The sequence below is a fragment of the Corythoichthys intestinalis genome, chromosome 19 (assembly GCF_030265065.1).
Source record: "Corythoichthys intestinalis isolate RoL2023-P3 chromosome 19, ASM3026506v1, whole genome shotgun sequence".
NCBI lineage: Eukaryota > Metazoa > Chordata > Actinopteri > Syngnathiformes > Syngnathidae > Corythoichthys > Corythoichthys intestinalis.
Genome location: NC_080413.1, coordinates 1,050,562 through 1,066,366, shown reverse-complemented (window position 1 = coordinate 1,066,366; position 15,805 = coordinate 1,050,562). Strand labels below are relative to the sequence as shown.

The window sequence follows — 15,805 nt, the reverse complement described above, 5'->3', positions numbered from 1 at the left end:
AATGAATGCTGCATTTGGGAGGGGGGGGGGGGCGGAATGTGGGTGCAACCAAAATTGAAAGTCTACGTCGCGTGAATTTTTGAAGAAAAAAAATCTGAATTTTTTGCAAAGTATCCCCAGACAAAAAATACATTTGCAATGCTGGCCTCCGGACGAACGGAGGCGCTCCTCGGAGAGTTCATATCACAACAGAGAGGCAACATGACGACGTTACGGCCGTTCAACTGCGACGATTTGTTCAAATTCAACAATATGTAAGTATCATATGTCTTATTTGTTACCTAAAACGCCGTTCAATTTGGTTTTGCGCCTGTTGTTTGTCTCCGTGACTTCCGAAGGCTTACACATTACCTACACTGCGTGTGAGATGTTCATCTGCCCCAAACTCCATCCGCAAAAGAGCTTATTTAGTGCTCACCACGATTCATTTAACGTGATTCTTCAGTTTTATTTACCATATGATTTCGTGAGTAGTTCGGTCAACCAGCTGCAAACATTTGAAATGTACTTCGTTAGCCAGACAGTAAATAAATACGAGCCAAACTGGCTAGGTAGCTGTTACTGTACATACAAATCAAATCCCATTGACAGCGACAAAAAAAAAAAATCGCAGTTTTTACATCGACTATAATAACTTTGCCAAATGGCCACTTACAACACTGATACTAAGAATCTAACTAACAACCTTCCTACTCTTCATTCGCCTTGAACGTCTATATACTGTAAATGAACTCATGGGCTGCTATTGACGGCTATAGACGTCCAACCCTTATGCCAGTCCTCCCAGTTATAATGCCAACCATCCAAGTTGAAATGGATTTGACGCAGTTATCACGTGCCTTTTTAGTAAAGAAAGAAAATGCATGGAATGACCCAAATTGTACCTTTTATTCCACAGCAACATGGACCCTTTGACCGAAACAGTATCCTTGACGCTCTCAGCTCACCTGAGGATGGAAGTTAAAGTGTACGAGATGCCTTCAAAAATGTTCCAAAAGCAATACTTACTTCTGTCTTGTTTGCATGTGCAAAGCACTCCAGACTTGAATATTTTTCTCTGAGCTTTTCACCTCAGTACGGGATCCCATTCTACCTGCAGTACTTGGCCCACTGGCCAGAGTACTTTATCGTCGCCGAGGCTCCAGGAGGCGAACTCATGGGATACAGTAAGTCAGCAAAGCTACAGTTCAGATAGAAATCACGTCATCTACTGTTCTATTACTTTGGTCTGGCATTTCAACTGGAAATACGGTACAGTGGTAGCCATTTACGAAATGAATTGGTTCTGGAAGTAGTTTGGTAACTTGAAAATTCTTTAAGTAGGGAAGTGTTTTCCATGGAAATGGCCTAATCCGTTCCAAAATTCAGACATAAATCTTTTATAATGCATCAAAACATGCAACAAATACATGTTACAATGACATTATTGCACAATAAACAAAATTGGAGTTCTGCATAATGTAAAAATAAATAAATACTAGGGCTGTCAAAATTATCGCGTTAATGCGCGGTAATTAATTTTTTTAATCACGTTAAAATATTTGACGCATTTAACGCACATGCCCCTCTCAAACAGATTAAAATGACAGCATTGTCATGTCCACTTGTTACTTGTGTTTTTAGGTGTTTGTCGCCCTCTGCTGGCGCTGGGTTGCGACTGATTTTATGGGTTTCAGCACCATGAGCAGTGTGTAATTATTGACATCAACAATGGCGAGCTACTAATTTATTTTTTGACTGAAAATTTTACAAATGTTATTAAGACGAAAACATTAAGAGGGGTTTTAATACAAAATTTCCATAACTTGTACTAACATTTATCTTTTAAGAACTACAAGTCTTTTTATCCATGGATCGCTTTACCAGAATGTTAATGTTAATGCCATCTTGTTGATTTATTGTTATAATAAACAAATACAGTACTTATGTACCGTATGTTGAATGTATATATTAGTCTTGTGTCTTTCCATTCCAATAATTTACAGAAAAATATGGCATATCTTATAGATGGTTTGAATTGTGATTAATTAATTTTTAAGCAGTAATTAACTCGATTAAAAAAATTTAATCATTTGACATCCCTAGTTAATACTCATGTAAAGTTGTCAGAATATGAGGGGCGAATGAAGAGTACGCTGGAATACACACATACAGTATAGGTCCCTCTTAGCCAATCGGATGCCAGGAATGCTAGGCAATAGAGCAGCTGTAAGTACATATGTTATATTTAGTAAATTCTGGCAGCTAAGAATAGCAGCCCATACTGCATTTTTTCCCCCTTTTTTATCCTGAAATTTCGTAACAAGAGGCAATATTTTCTGGTTGAGGCGTCTTAACCTCAAAATTCTGTATGTAAAGATGTCCATAACTAGAGGTACCACTGTATATCGTACAACTGGATCATCAGCGCAAAAGCAGGAAATATCATTGATTCATTTCAAACAAATGGCTGCTATCGATGTCTTAAAAAGGGATTTTGTATTTTTTGAATGTAATTTAGGTATTTTTAGTAATATAATAATAAAAATAAAATTATGCGCTCAAAAAATTGTCCAATTTTTAGTTGAACAAAAAAGATTTTGGAGGGTTTTTTTGGGTGTTTTTTTTAGAAGACTACTGTATTTTCCGCACTACAACTACATTTTTTTGCTGGTTTTTAGGAGACTACCGTATTTTCCGCACTACAAGTAACGTCAATGAATGGTTGATTTCAAAACTTTTTGTATATCGGATGCACCGCATTATAAGGCGCAGGCATAGTAGTAGTAGTAGTAGTAGGTTTGGGTTGTGTTATGCATCCACTAGATAAAGCTAAGCTTAAGGGAGTGTCATGCCATGGGTCACAATTACAGTGGTACCTCGGCATCCGATTGCTTCGAAACACGATCTTTTCAATTTTTTTCCCCCACAAGACGGACGCACGGAAGATTTTCTTGTGAGAGCAATCAACATGGGTTCCCATAATGTTAGTGCAGGTAGTGAAAAAAGGAAAAAGGTGATGCTTACCATTGAAATGAATTTGGAAATAGTAGAAAAATGTGAGCGTCATGTGTACATCCGTGAACCAGCTTGACAATATGGCCGTAGAATGTCTACACCCAACCGTCCTCCTCCGACCTCTATTCGCCAGTCGTCATAAGTTAAGGTAACAATTATTATTAATCGCCAAAGAAATCGCCAGCTTGTTTCTAGTCATTTATTCCATCAACTTGTCCCGCGCAGCTAACCATGTAAAGTGAAAGTGAAAAGTCCTCCCTCACTCTGGCACGTCAACTACGCGGTGCGTTCAGGTACACCACGCAAAAATACAACTGCCACATGAGAACCCGATTCGTTACATTATTACTGGTGTTGTTATTGTTACTATTAATATATTATTATACCAAGTTTTATTCACAATTTACTTGTTTTGCTCTGTGTGATTCAGTGGTGTCCAAACTATTGCACATAGGGCCGCAGTGGGTGCTGGATTTCATTCCTACACAACAAGACATCTTTTCACCAATCTGGTGTCTCACAAGTGTAATCAGTTGATTGCAGTCAGGTGCTGCTTGTTTTAGTCCAAACTTCACTGGTTAAACTGTCTGTGCTCGATTAGTAGGAACAAAAACCAGGGCCGACAGCGGCCCTTGAGGACAGGTTTGGACACCCGTGGTGTAATTGCTATTTGCACTAGTACCAGCAGTATTTATTAAGGATTTAGTGTAGGTTTTCAGGCAGTGGAACAAATTAATGGAATTATAATGTATTTTTATGGGAAAATCTTGCTCAACATATGACAATTTCGACTAGGACCTGGAACGAATTAACTTCGTATTTAGCGCTACCACTGATTTGGTCTATATATAAGGCCCATCAGATTATAGGCCCCCCTGTTGATGTTTGAGAAAATTGAAGGCTTTTAGGTGCACCTTATAGTGCGGAAAATACAGTACTTTTTTTTTTTTTTTTTAAACAAGATTTACTGTACTTAGATACTATAGTTTACTGTTTTCTCCTAAACTGACAAAAAAAAAATTAGTTACGAAGCGCAATAAAATTGGGTTTGGACATTTTTCAGAGCAACCGTGTCTGAGTGATTCAGCTTTCCAAATAGTTTTTGATGGTTAACTATTGTGTGGTACTTTTTAGTCATGGGGAAGGCTGAAGGCTCCGTGGCGCGAGAAGAGTGGCACGGCCACGTCACCGCGCTGTCCGTGGCGCCTGAGTTCCGCCGGCTGGGACTGGCCGCCAAACTCATGGAGATGCTGGAGGAGATCTCGGAGAGGTTCCCTTTTCCGCCCGCGAATCCTCCCAGCGAGCGGCCGGCGTCAGTCACTCTTCTTCTCCGCCTCTCTTAGGAAAGGCGGATTCTTCGTGGACCTGTTTGTGCGCGTGTCCAACCAGGTGGCGGTCAGCATGTACAAACGTCTGGGTTACAGCGTCTACAGGACCGTCATCGAGTACTACTCTGCAAGTAACGGCGAACCGGACGAAGACGCTTACGGTAGGGACGTTCCGGCCGGCTGCGATTTGTTTCCGCGCCGTCTATTGACTTCTCTTGCACTCCTTCCCGCGCAGACATGAGGAAGGCTTTGTCCAGAGACACGGAGAAGAAGTCCATCGTCCCCCTGCCGCATCCCGTCAGGCCGGAGGACATCGAATAACCGCCGTCGTGGCTCTCTGGCGGGAGACGACAACGGGGGAAAAAAAGTTGGAGCCGAAATTGACCGGACTAGAAGTCGCACTTCATTGCCACTCGTGCTCGGGTCCGGCTGAAAAACACAGTAATTGGACATCTATGGTTTTCAATGGAAGAAATGCCGTCACTGCTTTCCACATGCCGGAGAGTCACAGAGGAAAATCTTTAATCGTTGTACATTCTCAATAAACTTTTGAAAAAATAAACAGTCATAAATACAACCGGAATGACCTCAATTTATTTGAATCGGGAAGGCTCGATGTGAATGATCATATTTTAGCTGCCATTGACGGCGATCGATGTCCAAAGTGTGAAAAGTAAATCTTTAAGAAAAATAAAGGAAATAATTCAGAAATATTTCCTTTATTTTCAAACTTAAAAAAAACATTTCAAATAATATATTTTTAAAAGAAAAAGATTCAAAAATTTGTTTAATCCAGTGTTTTTTAACCTGCATGCTCTGAGAGATCATCAGTTGTGCCGCGTAAAATGATCAAATATCGCTATTTTTCCAATAACATTGGGCTGGCTCCGGTTTCATAGACTTTATAATATATTGACGGGACACAGGGCCGATTAATAGGGGGTGAAGGTGATCTGACGTAGGCACAGTCTTAACTGTTTGCATTATTCTAACACAAATCAATCAGGAAATAGTATTCTCGTATTTACCGATCGACTGTTCATATTACTCTAACACACCTAATATAAAATAACACATCCCATAGTTTAGGAAAACAAGCAGAATGTAGGGTATGAAAGAGACAACGCCTTATCACGGAAGCCCAACGTGTGGATCATGATGATTGATGCACCAACTCTCGCAATCAGTTCTCCCAAATAGTCCAGAACAAATGGCGGGACACTCTGTCCCAACACCCGAGAACGGCCCATATCCAACTGATAACATGACTGACAAGACTCCAAGAGGCCCTTTGACGCGGAGTTAGCAAAATCCACAACCCTCGTTGCCCGGACAACAGTAACTCCCGAATCTTGCTGTCCAATCCACAAACACACAATAAACGCACACAACGCCCAAGCACGCCCTTCTTCTGCCCACAGCCCACCCGCGAGAGCCTTCAAAAAGACTAGCACTTATATCATAGTTTGAGGAAAACAAGCAGAATATAGGGCATAAGAGATACATGATGCCTTCTTAACACGGAAGCCCGTGTGCGTCATGCAACTGGCTGAGCAAGATTGACGCTGACAAGGCAAGACATCTACAAGCCCACGTCTGCACCACTAACTCCCACAATCAGTTCTCCCGGACAGCCCAGAACTAACGGTGGGACGTTCTGTCCCAACACAAGGAGCACCGGAGAATGCCCGATATCCAACTGATAACACGACTGACAAGACTCCAAGAGCCCCTTTGACACCAAGGTGGCAAAATCCACAACCCTCGTTTTCCACGAGGGAAGAAAAGAGGCAACAGTGTAGCATAAGCCCTTGACCTCGGCCAAGTTGCTGAAAGTAAGCTATATGTTGAGCATAAATATTGAGAAACGTTATAATTAAGTGTACTGTAAGGAAAGTGATTTTGGAACATTTTTCATTTGTGATGTGCCGCAAGATTTTTCCCAATGTAAAACTGTGCCAAGAGTCAGAAAAGGTTGAAAACCACTGATACTTTAATTTTTACATTTTAAACAAGGGTACAAAAAAAAAATATCAACTAAACACGAACCCTCCCAGTTTAAATGAATTGGACGTCTATTGTTGTCCATGGCTGTCATTTATGGCACTAGGCGTCCAAATGAACTGGACATCTAGGGCTGTCAATAATCATTTATCAAGGGACATTAAAGCAGTTTCGGCAACAGGAAGGTTGTTGACGTGTGTCCTTAGTTTGAGTCTCGTTGATGTGATTTTGAAAGCAAGTCTGGTCAACGATGGTCATCTTGGCTTACGCTCTTTTCCTTATTTTTGTCTTCATCCTCTTCCTGCTCGCTACTGCTGCTGCTACTACTACTACTACTACTACTGTCATCTCTGTCGTCATAAGTATTCTCGTCTTGAGTCACATTGCTCTCCTCCGGCACGTCTCCGGAAGCGGCCTCGGCGGCCATCGGGGCATTTTCCGGAACGTCCGGTTCTTCCGCCGTCCGCTGCTGCTGTTTTTTCCACATCTTAGCCATGGCCAGGAGTTTAAGGTTGGGCTGGTTGGCGGCATCTTCTGGGAAAATGTAGTCGTAGTATTCCTCCCAGCCGGCGTCCGACTGCGGACACGCGGAAAGGAAAAGTCAGAAAACAGATGCGATATAAATGGACGACAGAGGGCGGCGTAAGTACCCCGTCCTCGGCGGTAAGCTTCCTCCTCTTCTTGACCTTCTCGGGCAGCAGCTTGGCCACGCGCTCCCTGCAGGCGTCGGAGCCGAACTGGGCCTCAAAGTCCCTCCAGGACTCCAGCAGCATGAGGCGCTCCTCCTTCTCCTGGCAGCTTCTCAAGCTCTTGTTGGCCTCCTCGAAGATCTGCCGGGACTTGCGCACGCGCTCCTCGCCTTCCAGCGACAACTCGAACTTGGCGTAACTGATCCAAACCTGAAAAATGCAAACAGACGGAGGCTATCGGTCCGGGTTCTGACCAGGTTACGGACGGGCGGGTGGGCAGGGTCTAACCTTGACGTGCTGGGTCCGCTGCAGCAGCCTTTTGTAAAGGTTCCGGGTGTTCCCGAACTCCTCCTGCTCGATCTCAAAGTCGATGTAGGACTTCCACAGAACCTGAAGCGAAGCGACAGCACGGACAAAACGTCTTTGCAAGGCTTTTGATATTGGACTCATTGCCAATTATTTTGACAATGACTAAGTTCATATGTAAATCGTGTTATATTACATAAAGCTGAGAATACAGAATTTTCTTTTCCCTTATTTTTTGTAAAAAAAAAAATATATATATATATTTTAAAATGAATTTAAAAAATATTTTTCTATTTGAAAAATTCATATCAAAATATATTTTTCGACAAGTTCAAAAGCAACTAGTGCTGCAACGATTATTCGATTAGAAAAAAGCTTCGAATAAAATGTTGCTGCTTCGAGTACTTCTTTAAAAGCGTACCACATGAATGCTATTTTTAGACTGAGACGTCGCCATCGTAAGGCGGAAGTGAGATATGAAAGACATGCCCTCGTTTATAATCCATGTTATTTCTGCTTGTTTTCCCCGGTAATCTTTCAACAAAAAAAAAAAAGAACATGCCGATCAAACACTGCTGCTACTGTAGACTGTAGACATTATGACATATAAAGGATTTTCATTTTCGGACAGAATGGTAGGTTTAGCTCAGTAAACATCTCCTTCGTACACTATTTACATTCATTTACTATTAGTGACAAACGGGAGGTTGACCCGCCTAGCCACAATTTCTAAAGTCATGAATATTGACGTACAAAAGTGACGTGTTGCTTGCAGTACGCCATTGGAGCGGCATTATAATGGTTTTGTGAAAGTGTTTGCATTGTTTCTGATATGGGTGGATACACTGCTCTCTAGTGGCAATGGTGAATATGACACAACTCATTTAGCATGGTTGAATCCAGGTGCTCCCAGTTAGGACCAACATACGCTAATATGTGTTTTTATAATTTCATTTATAGGTATATTTAGCTGTTTTTTGTGGGAACCTGTGTTTGAACGATTAAGAGTATTGTTTTAAATTGTTAATTTTTTTTTTTATTTTTATAGCATTTAAGGTAGCAGAGTTTTGCTATGCAAGTTAGCAAATTGTTCTTCTGTTGTACTGTTGTTTTGCATATAGCTGTATTGATTGAATGGCTACAGTGCCATCTAGTGGCAACAGTGAATATGACAACTCGTCTAACAAGTGAATCCAGCTGCTCCCTGTCCAGGCCAAGATCAGGTTATGAGTTATATTTTTTATGCATTCATTACTTAGTTGAGTTGTATATTTACTAGTTTTTGTGGAGAGTATGTGTTTGATTGATTTGTAAAGAGAATTGCAAAAAAAAAAAAAAAGTTTTTTATTGCATTTAAGATAACAGACTTTTGCTATGCAAGTTAGCCAACTGTTCTTCTGTTGTACTTAGATCCTCATTTATTTCTTTTTAATACCATTTGAGGCTAAGCTCAGGTATTTTCATTCACTGTTATATTTAAAAAGTGAAATTTTAAAATGGATTAAACAATATTTTTTTTAATTCAAATGAAGATTTAAAAAGTAAACCTTTTTCCCCCCCATATTGTGTTTTTAAATAAATAAAGTAAAAAAGTTACATTTTAGAACTTAAAAAATGATTGAATAAGGGAATACTTACATTACCTTTGTTTAAGAATGAAATAAAAAAATATATATATATTTGTGGCGAGAGACGTATGGTTACCTCGGGCATGTCGAGGCGCGGCTGCGAGATGGCCAGCTCGAAGATGGCGCGGGCGCGGTCCACGTCGCCCAGGATGGTCTCCAGCTCGGCGAACTTGATCCAAGTGGTGCAGTTCTCCGGCCCGAACTCCAAATACTTCTCGTAGAGCTTGCGACAGCGGTCGAACTCGCGCAGCTGAAGCTCCAACTCGATGTAGCCCTTGAGGAGTTTGTTCTTGGGGCATTTGCCGATGGCCGTGCCCTACACCCGCCGCCGACAGAAAGACATTGCGACTTAACATACGGACGTTGCCACTTAACGGTCAAAAAGATTTCTTTCTGGTTACCATGATCTTCCTGGCGCGTTGCAGGTTCTTCTGTCTGATTTCAAACTGACTGGACAGCAGCCAGATCTTGGCAAAAGTGAACTGAGACACAGAAAATGGCCGTCAAGTCCGGTCCATTATTTGGCACTTTATACCAGTTACCTTTTTGTGAGGAATCAGATCCAAGCAGGCCTCGTACACCTGCCTTGTCCTATCCACGTCCTGAAATAAAAACACTTTGGAACCAATTCTAGATCGGAAAATGAATAATGCTGAAACTCAATTCACATTTCCAGGAAACTCACCATGGCCTCCAGTTCTTCGTAGAGGGCGTAGTTGATCCACAAGTAGATGTATCGGCGCCAGTGGCGCTTTTCCCGGATGGGCGGCACGTTGGCGATGGCGCGCTCGTACACCTCCCGCACCGTGTCGGGGTCGGCGTCGCTCTCCACCAGTCGCAGATAATCGAACCAGGCGTCGTAGTTGTGCGGGTTGGCCTTCAGAAATGAGTAATGCCATTTTTCAGCTCCTCAAACCATGCAACTGCCATACTTTACTGACACTACGTTCTTCTATAATATACCATTAAATTTTTTTCTTCCAGTTATCAGGTAGCCAATAAAAAAGCATTCCAAGCTGACATCAAATAACATCAATTTTAAATAATCAATATAAGGTTTGGCATATATGCATGTTGCTTCCAAAAGTGATTGATAAAAAATTGTACGAGGGCTGATCACAACTATGCACTGCAATTATGCTTACTGGCAATTAAATGTGTACTTATTTGAGATACTGTGCTTTGTTGTGTCAGCAGACCTTTTGCATTCATGGTGCAAATGAACAACAAATGATTGAAAAATAATGAATTATTAACTCATTACATATAAACACTGCATTATCGGAAAGAAATAGTCACTAAGAAAAGTAATAAAATACAAAAATCGGGCAAAAGTCCACCAAAATGCCTCTTGGGAATTGTCATTGCATTGTAATGTCCTATGATCGCCTACCTGTATTTGTAATGCTTTGGTTGCCCCCTAGTGGCTCTTTGGGGTAACTGCTGTGAACATGATTTAATTTAGAATGAGTAGTTTTATTTAATGATAGACATTTTGCCTCATTTCAATATATATTAGGGCTGTCCCAAACGATTAATTTTCTTCCAATTAGTCAGCCGACCATTTGTACGATTGGTCAACTAATCTAATATATACATATATATTAGGGCTGTTAAAATTATCGCTTTAACGCGCGGTAATCAATTTTTTAAATTAATCACGTTAAAATATTTGACGCAATTAACGCACATGCCCCGCTCAAACAGATTAAAATGACAGCACAGTGCAATGTTACTTGTTATTTGTGTTTTCCGTCACCCTCTGCTGGCGCTTGGGTGCAACTGATTTTATGGGCTAAAGCACCCATGAGCATTGTGTAATTATTGACATCAACAATGGCGGGCTACTAGTTTATTTTTTTGATTGAAAATTTTACAAATTTTATTAAAACCAAATCATTAAGAGGGGTTTTTCATACAAATTTCTATGACTTGTACTAACATTTATCTTCTAAGAACGACAAGTCTTTCTATCCATGGATCGCTTTAATGTTAATTCCATCTTGTTGATTTATTGTTATAATAAACAAATACAGTACTTATGTACCGTATGTTGAATGTATATATCCATCTTGTGTTTTATTTTGTCTATTCCAACAATAATTTACAGAAAAATATGGCATATTTTATAGATAGTTTGAATTGCAATTAATTACGATTAATTAATTTTTAAGCTGTGATTAACTCGATTAAAAATTGTAAAAATTTTGTTGACGCTTATTAATTCACAAAAACATTTTGGAATAAAGGGCGTCATTTTAAAGCTATTCTTAGTGCAGAATCTGAATTCTGAAGTATGTGAGATTAACTCAAGAAATTGTTATTTGTATGACGAACGTGACGAATATTTTATTTTGAAATGTTCACCAGAAGTACGTCCGCTAAACCGCTAACTGTAAGCTTTACACTCCGCAAAAAAAGCACTTTTTTGTCATTGCATGTTGTCAAGTTCAAAATACAAATCCTTAGGTAGACATTTATATTACCCAAAATAAGAAGAGAAGGCACTCTAGTTGAAAAGCTTGCAAGGAGAATGAGGGGAAACGATACAATGCAATACTAGACTAAAAAATACAGCTTCCGCAATCGTTCTGACTAGCCCCTCTTTCACCTATCTTTTTATTCGGGATGGCCCTAGCAACAGACAGGGGTCACATGGTGTCAGTAATATTTTTTTTTTCCCCTCATTTTTTCGTTTTCAAATGCTGTTATCCAGTGATTTTTTTTATGTTTGAAGTGTCACCTTTTAACCGCAAGTTTGCGTTTTGGAGAAGACTGCCAATGTTTTATAGCAGGCTATAGTGGGTTGTCTTTTTTCCCCATTAGCATCAATGTAGCAACGTTAACATTTACAGTGTTTAATATGGCTGTGTTTCCTTATTTTGTCTGTCTGAGCTTGTCTCTACGGCATGTTGATGACCAATAAACATCTGTGAAAGGAACTGGAATCTCATACGCCATTAACGCGCACGCGCAAATGTATGCACCCATGCACGCTGCGATAAAACACAGCTGTGAAAATGACCGCCCTCATTTTTATTTACCGTGCGATAAATGGACTCATTGCATCACGCGACAGGCTTAGCAACTTCAATAAAACACGTCGTTAGTTAGATGGACTTACGATCTGCCAGCTTGTTGTCTCCTGTCCTCTTCCAAAATTACAACTGGGTGACGGCACTTTTGGTGTTCATTCATGGTCGCAAACTTGGCATTGAAGAGACAGGACACAACAGTGCACCCTCCTTTGTTTCGTTGAAAAAAAGTCAATGTTTTGGCCACTCTGGTACGCTTATTTTGGCTTTGTGCCGCTTTCCCCGCTTGTATACCGAGCGTCCGACTTTCTCAACTTTCACCACTAATATTTTTTTAACCCTTCATTAACCGTCAATGAGATGTTGTGCTCGTCGACGCATTTATGTCATCGATGACGTCCACTAGTCGGGACAGCTTAATTATTATACACTATTTGTATGGGACATTTATTTTCTATAACTTCAGTTGAAGATGTTCTCTTAGTTTTCACATAATGTTTATTTTATTCGGAAAACCTTGAAGTTGTTACATTTATCATTATCAAAGAATTCAGTGGGGCATCGCAATACAATTAGCAATAACACGTTAGGTGCGCTAACACAGTTATCAGTTTTTGGAGTTGGACAATATCGGGATATCGGTTAAAAAGACATTATCGGACAACTCTACTTTTAACACTAAATGACTGCATACTCGCTTAAATGTAAAGTATTTGATATCATAGTTTTGTTTTTTTAGTGCCATATCGGTAACAGTACAAAACTAGATATTAGCAAGAGTTTTTCTCCCCGACTGAAAGGAGCTGGCCGGCCTACCTTGACTTCCTCCTCGTACTGGAACCTCCTTTTGTTGACGATGACGTCCTCGATTCCCCGCCGGTCTCCGAATTTCTTCTCGAACATGGTGTAGTTCTTGAAGAGCTCCTGGGCCTGCTGCTTGGGGATGCGGTCCAACGCATACTTGTAGATGACGCGCACGCGCTCAAACTGAAGCGGGACAAACCAAGCTCGTCAAAGCGCCCAAAACACGCAAACAGATCCGAGCGCCGACAGACTGACCTCTTTTTGCGTTTCCTCAAAGCGCGCAAAAGCCACAAAGAGGTTCTCGTCGATGTGCTCCTCGCCGAAGAACTCGGCGGCGCGCTCGAAAACCTTCCTGCTGTGCGCGATGTAGCCGTGCTTCTCCTCGAAGCGCGCGTACTTGATCCAGTTCTTGACCTCGGGGTGCACCATGACAAAACGTTCGTAGATGCTGCGAGCTTTGTCCACTTCTTTGTAGCGCAGCTCGAAGTTGATGTAGGAGTGCCAGGCCTGCTCTTCGGGCTCCCATTCCATCCAGCGCTCGAAGGCCTGCCTGCAGCCCGCCACGTTACCCAGTGTCTCCTCCATGTACGTGTACTTGTACCTGCGGGGAAGGAGGAAGCGGTAACGGTCGGACTTTGAGGCGAGAGATGACGGCGTCGTGGTCTGCCTTACCAGAACTGGTTGACGCGGGGCAGGATGGTGATGGCCCGGTCCCAGATATTGCGGGCGTGGTTGACCTGCCGACTCTTCATCTCCATCTCGGCGTACTTCAGCCACAGGGTCACGTTGCGGTGGTCCACGTCCAGCGCGCGCTCGTAAATAGAGCGCGCCCTAAAGTCGTGGAAACAGTCAACTCCGTTAACCCATTATAAGGCAACCATTTAGTCTAGCAACACTTGGTAACTTTTCAGTTTTGGTCGATTTTAGTGACGCCGGTGGACAAAAGCGGTAATATTTTTGCTTTAAGGTAGACTACATTTTCCATGAGGACCAGCGCACACCTGCAGTGTCGTAAAATCATCAATCAATCAAAAAACAATTTGCCAGTCGCCTGTTTACATATTTCTGTTCCCAGTGGCTGTGTCAAGGATGAATAGTAATAAGGTAATGAATCCAGTTGTGGCTAAATAATAGCATATGACGGTTAGCAACCTTGTGGCTAGACATAGTGACATTAGTTTTTTTGTGTGGCAGGGTTCTTGCTAAAGTTAATTAGTGCCAGCGAAAGCGACACAGCCCTCCTCGAGCTATAAAAAAGATGTGTCATTCAACTACGGGTGCACGATATCCATTTTTTGAGACCGATATCGATAACTTCCTGCTCCTCAAAGCAGATACAGATATCGATAACCGATAATATTATCGATAATATATCATTTTTCAAATGTATAACCTGAGTTTTTGAACACACGACGGTTTAAAAAAAATAGTGGTGGATTCATCATAGATTTGCCTTTGATCTTATCAGATTTTTCATAATGACATCAACAAAACAGTGCGTTTCACTTCTGCACTGCCCGACAGCCAGCTAAGAATGAATGCACTTCCATAAACCACAAGGCTTGGTCTTTTGCTTTTATGGGAAGACACTCGTTTTAATATTGTGACAGTACAACAGAAAAATACACATATTCAATACTCAATATACAACAAACTGCACAATACACAACTATTATATGTATAGCATAGCACACTAGCTTGAACTACTAAAGCATTGGCTGGCTTCTATAACACAACTTATGAAGTTCTGTTCGTATGATCCTTCACCACAGAAGTAAACATATTTTGCACATCCATATGTCATAGTAAACATAAAATACATTTTTTTCCGAGGCGGAAACGTAACAGAAAGCATTCACGACTGTCAATGCTACCGCTAGACACTGCAATGTGTAAGTGGTTGAACCAAACTACTGTAACAAAAAATAGGTGCATTGAATTATTCTGACCAGCAGGTGGGAGCAATGCCCCGCAAATGGTCAACTGATTTTCCATACTATTGCGCAAACTGCAAAGCCAATACAGTACATATTATCGGTCCTATTATAAATATTATTGGATTTATCAGGATGACGTCACAATTCCTATTATCGGACCAATAATTATCAGACCAATAATTATCGTGCACCAGTAGTGGACATATCATCACAAATGTTATGAAAATATTTTATAAAGTTTAAAAAGTTACCAATCTCTCAAGTCGTAATGGTCTGTTTAAATAACTTTTATAAACGGTCAATTGGGACACTGTGAAAAGTTCTAAATGTGGAATCGTGCTTAGAAAACACAAATGAAAACAAAAAGTGTATTTGTACGTCATGTACCTCTGGACTTCTGTCAGGCTTTCTTCCCATTGTGCGTATTTTATCCAATTGCTGATGATAGTACGGTTCTTTCGGATGTTGTCTTCAAACGCCTGAAAAAGTCCAAATATAATCACGAGCTTGTTCAGAAAGCCGGGAAAGGATTTGCACGTCAAAGCTGCCGAACCTTTCTCTTCCTTAGCTTGTAGTCGTTGAGTTCCTCCTTGTCGGTGATTTTTTGTTTTGGCGGCGGCGGCAAAAGTTCTAGCTCTCGTTCTTTGGCCTCCCTGAGAAGCTGTTCGGCGGTGATTTGCACCTCCGCCGGAGCTTTATTTTTTACCTGAAACACATTTCCAAAGTCATCGTCCACTATTTGAGCACAAAAGCTCAGCTTGCTAGCGCTAGCCTTGACATTAGCGCAGCTAGCTAGCCGGAAGCCGCGGTTCTCCTTTCTTTGCGTTTCGGCTCTTACCTTCGCCACCTTCGGGATTCGCTGCTTGCCGGCTGCCGTTGAAGCCATTTTGGCAGCCAAAATTGGAGAAACTAGTCGATTATTTGGTTCGACAGCCGCAAACGTTTAGTGTAATCAAGCCACGCTTCTCAGCGTGCTTTGCGTCTTGTTGTTTGCGACATAGATATCATGTAAACTATGGGTTAAGTGTCTAGTTGCAGAGATGGCAACCTAACTGGCGGCCATCTTGGGTCGGAGGG

The 15,805-nt window shown here is 41.3% G+C and overlaps 2 protein-coding genes across 2 annotated transcripts; one reads left to right on the top strand and one right to left on the bottom strand.

Moving 5' to 3' along the window:
* The first annotated feature begins 132 nt into the window (after window positions 1-132).
* Window positions 133-4,959, top strand: naa20 (N-alpha-acetyltransferase 20, NatB catalytic subunit). Its single transcript, XM_057823518.1, has 6 exons — window positions 133-254; window positions 899-923; window positions 1,076-1,166; window positions 4,132-4,267; window positions 4,341-4,486; window positions 4,561-4,959. Exons 1-6 carry the CDS (start codon window positions 139-141, stop codon window positions 4,644-4,646), a joined length of 600 nt encoding a protein of 199 aa, XP_057679501.1. The 5' UTR covers window positions 133-138; the 3' UTR covers window positions 4,647-4,959.
* crnkl1 (crooked neck pre-mRNA splicing factor 1) lies at window positions 4,831-15,734 on the bottom strand. Its single transcript, XM_057823517.1, has 13 exons — window positions 15,567-15,734; window positions 15,282-15,434; window positions 15,116-15,207; window positions 13,464-13,622; window positions 13,047-13,392; window positions 12,804-12,974; window positions 9,638-9,829; window positions 9,495-9,554; window positions 9,354-9,434; window positions 9,029-9,268; window positions 7,307-7,408; window positions 6,980-7,228; window positions 4,831-6,906 (listed from the first exon to the last, which is right to left on the bottom strand). The coding sequence occupies exons 1-13, from the start codon at window positions 15,612-15,614 to the stop codon at window positions 6,574-6,576; spliced, it is 2,226 nt and encodes a 741-aa protein (XP_057679500.1). The 5' UTR covers window positions 15,615-15,734; the 3' UTR covers window positions 4,831-6,573.
* Window positions 15,735-15,805: the final 71 nt, after the last annotated feature.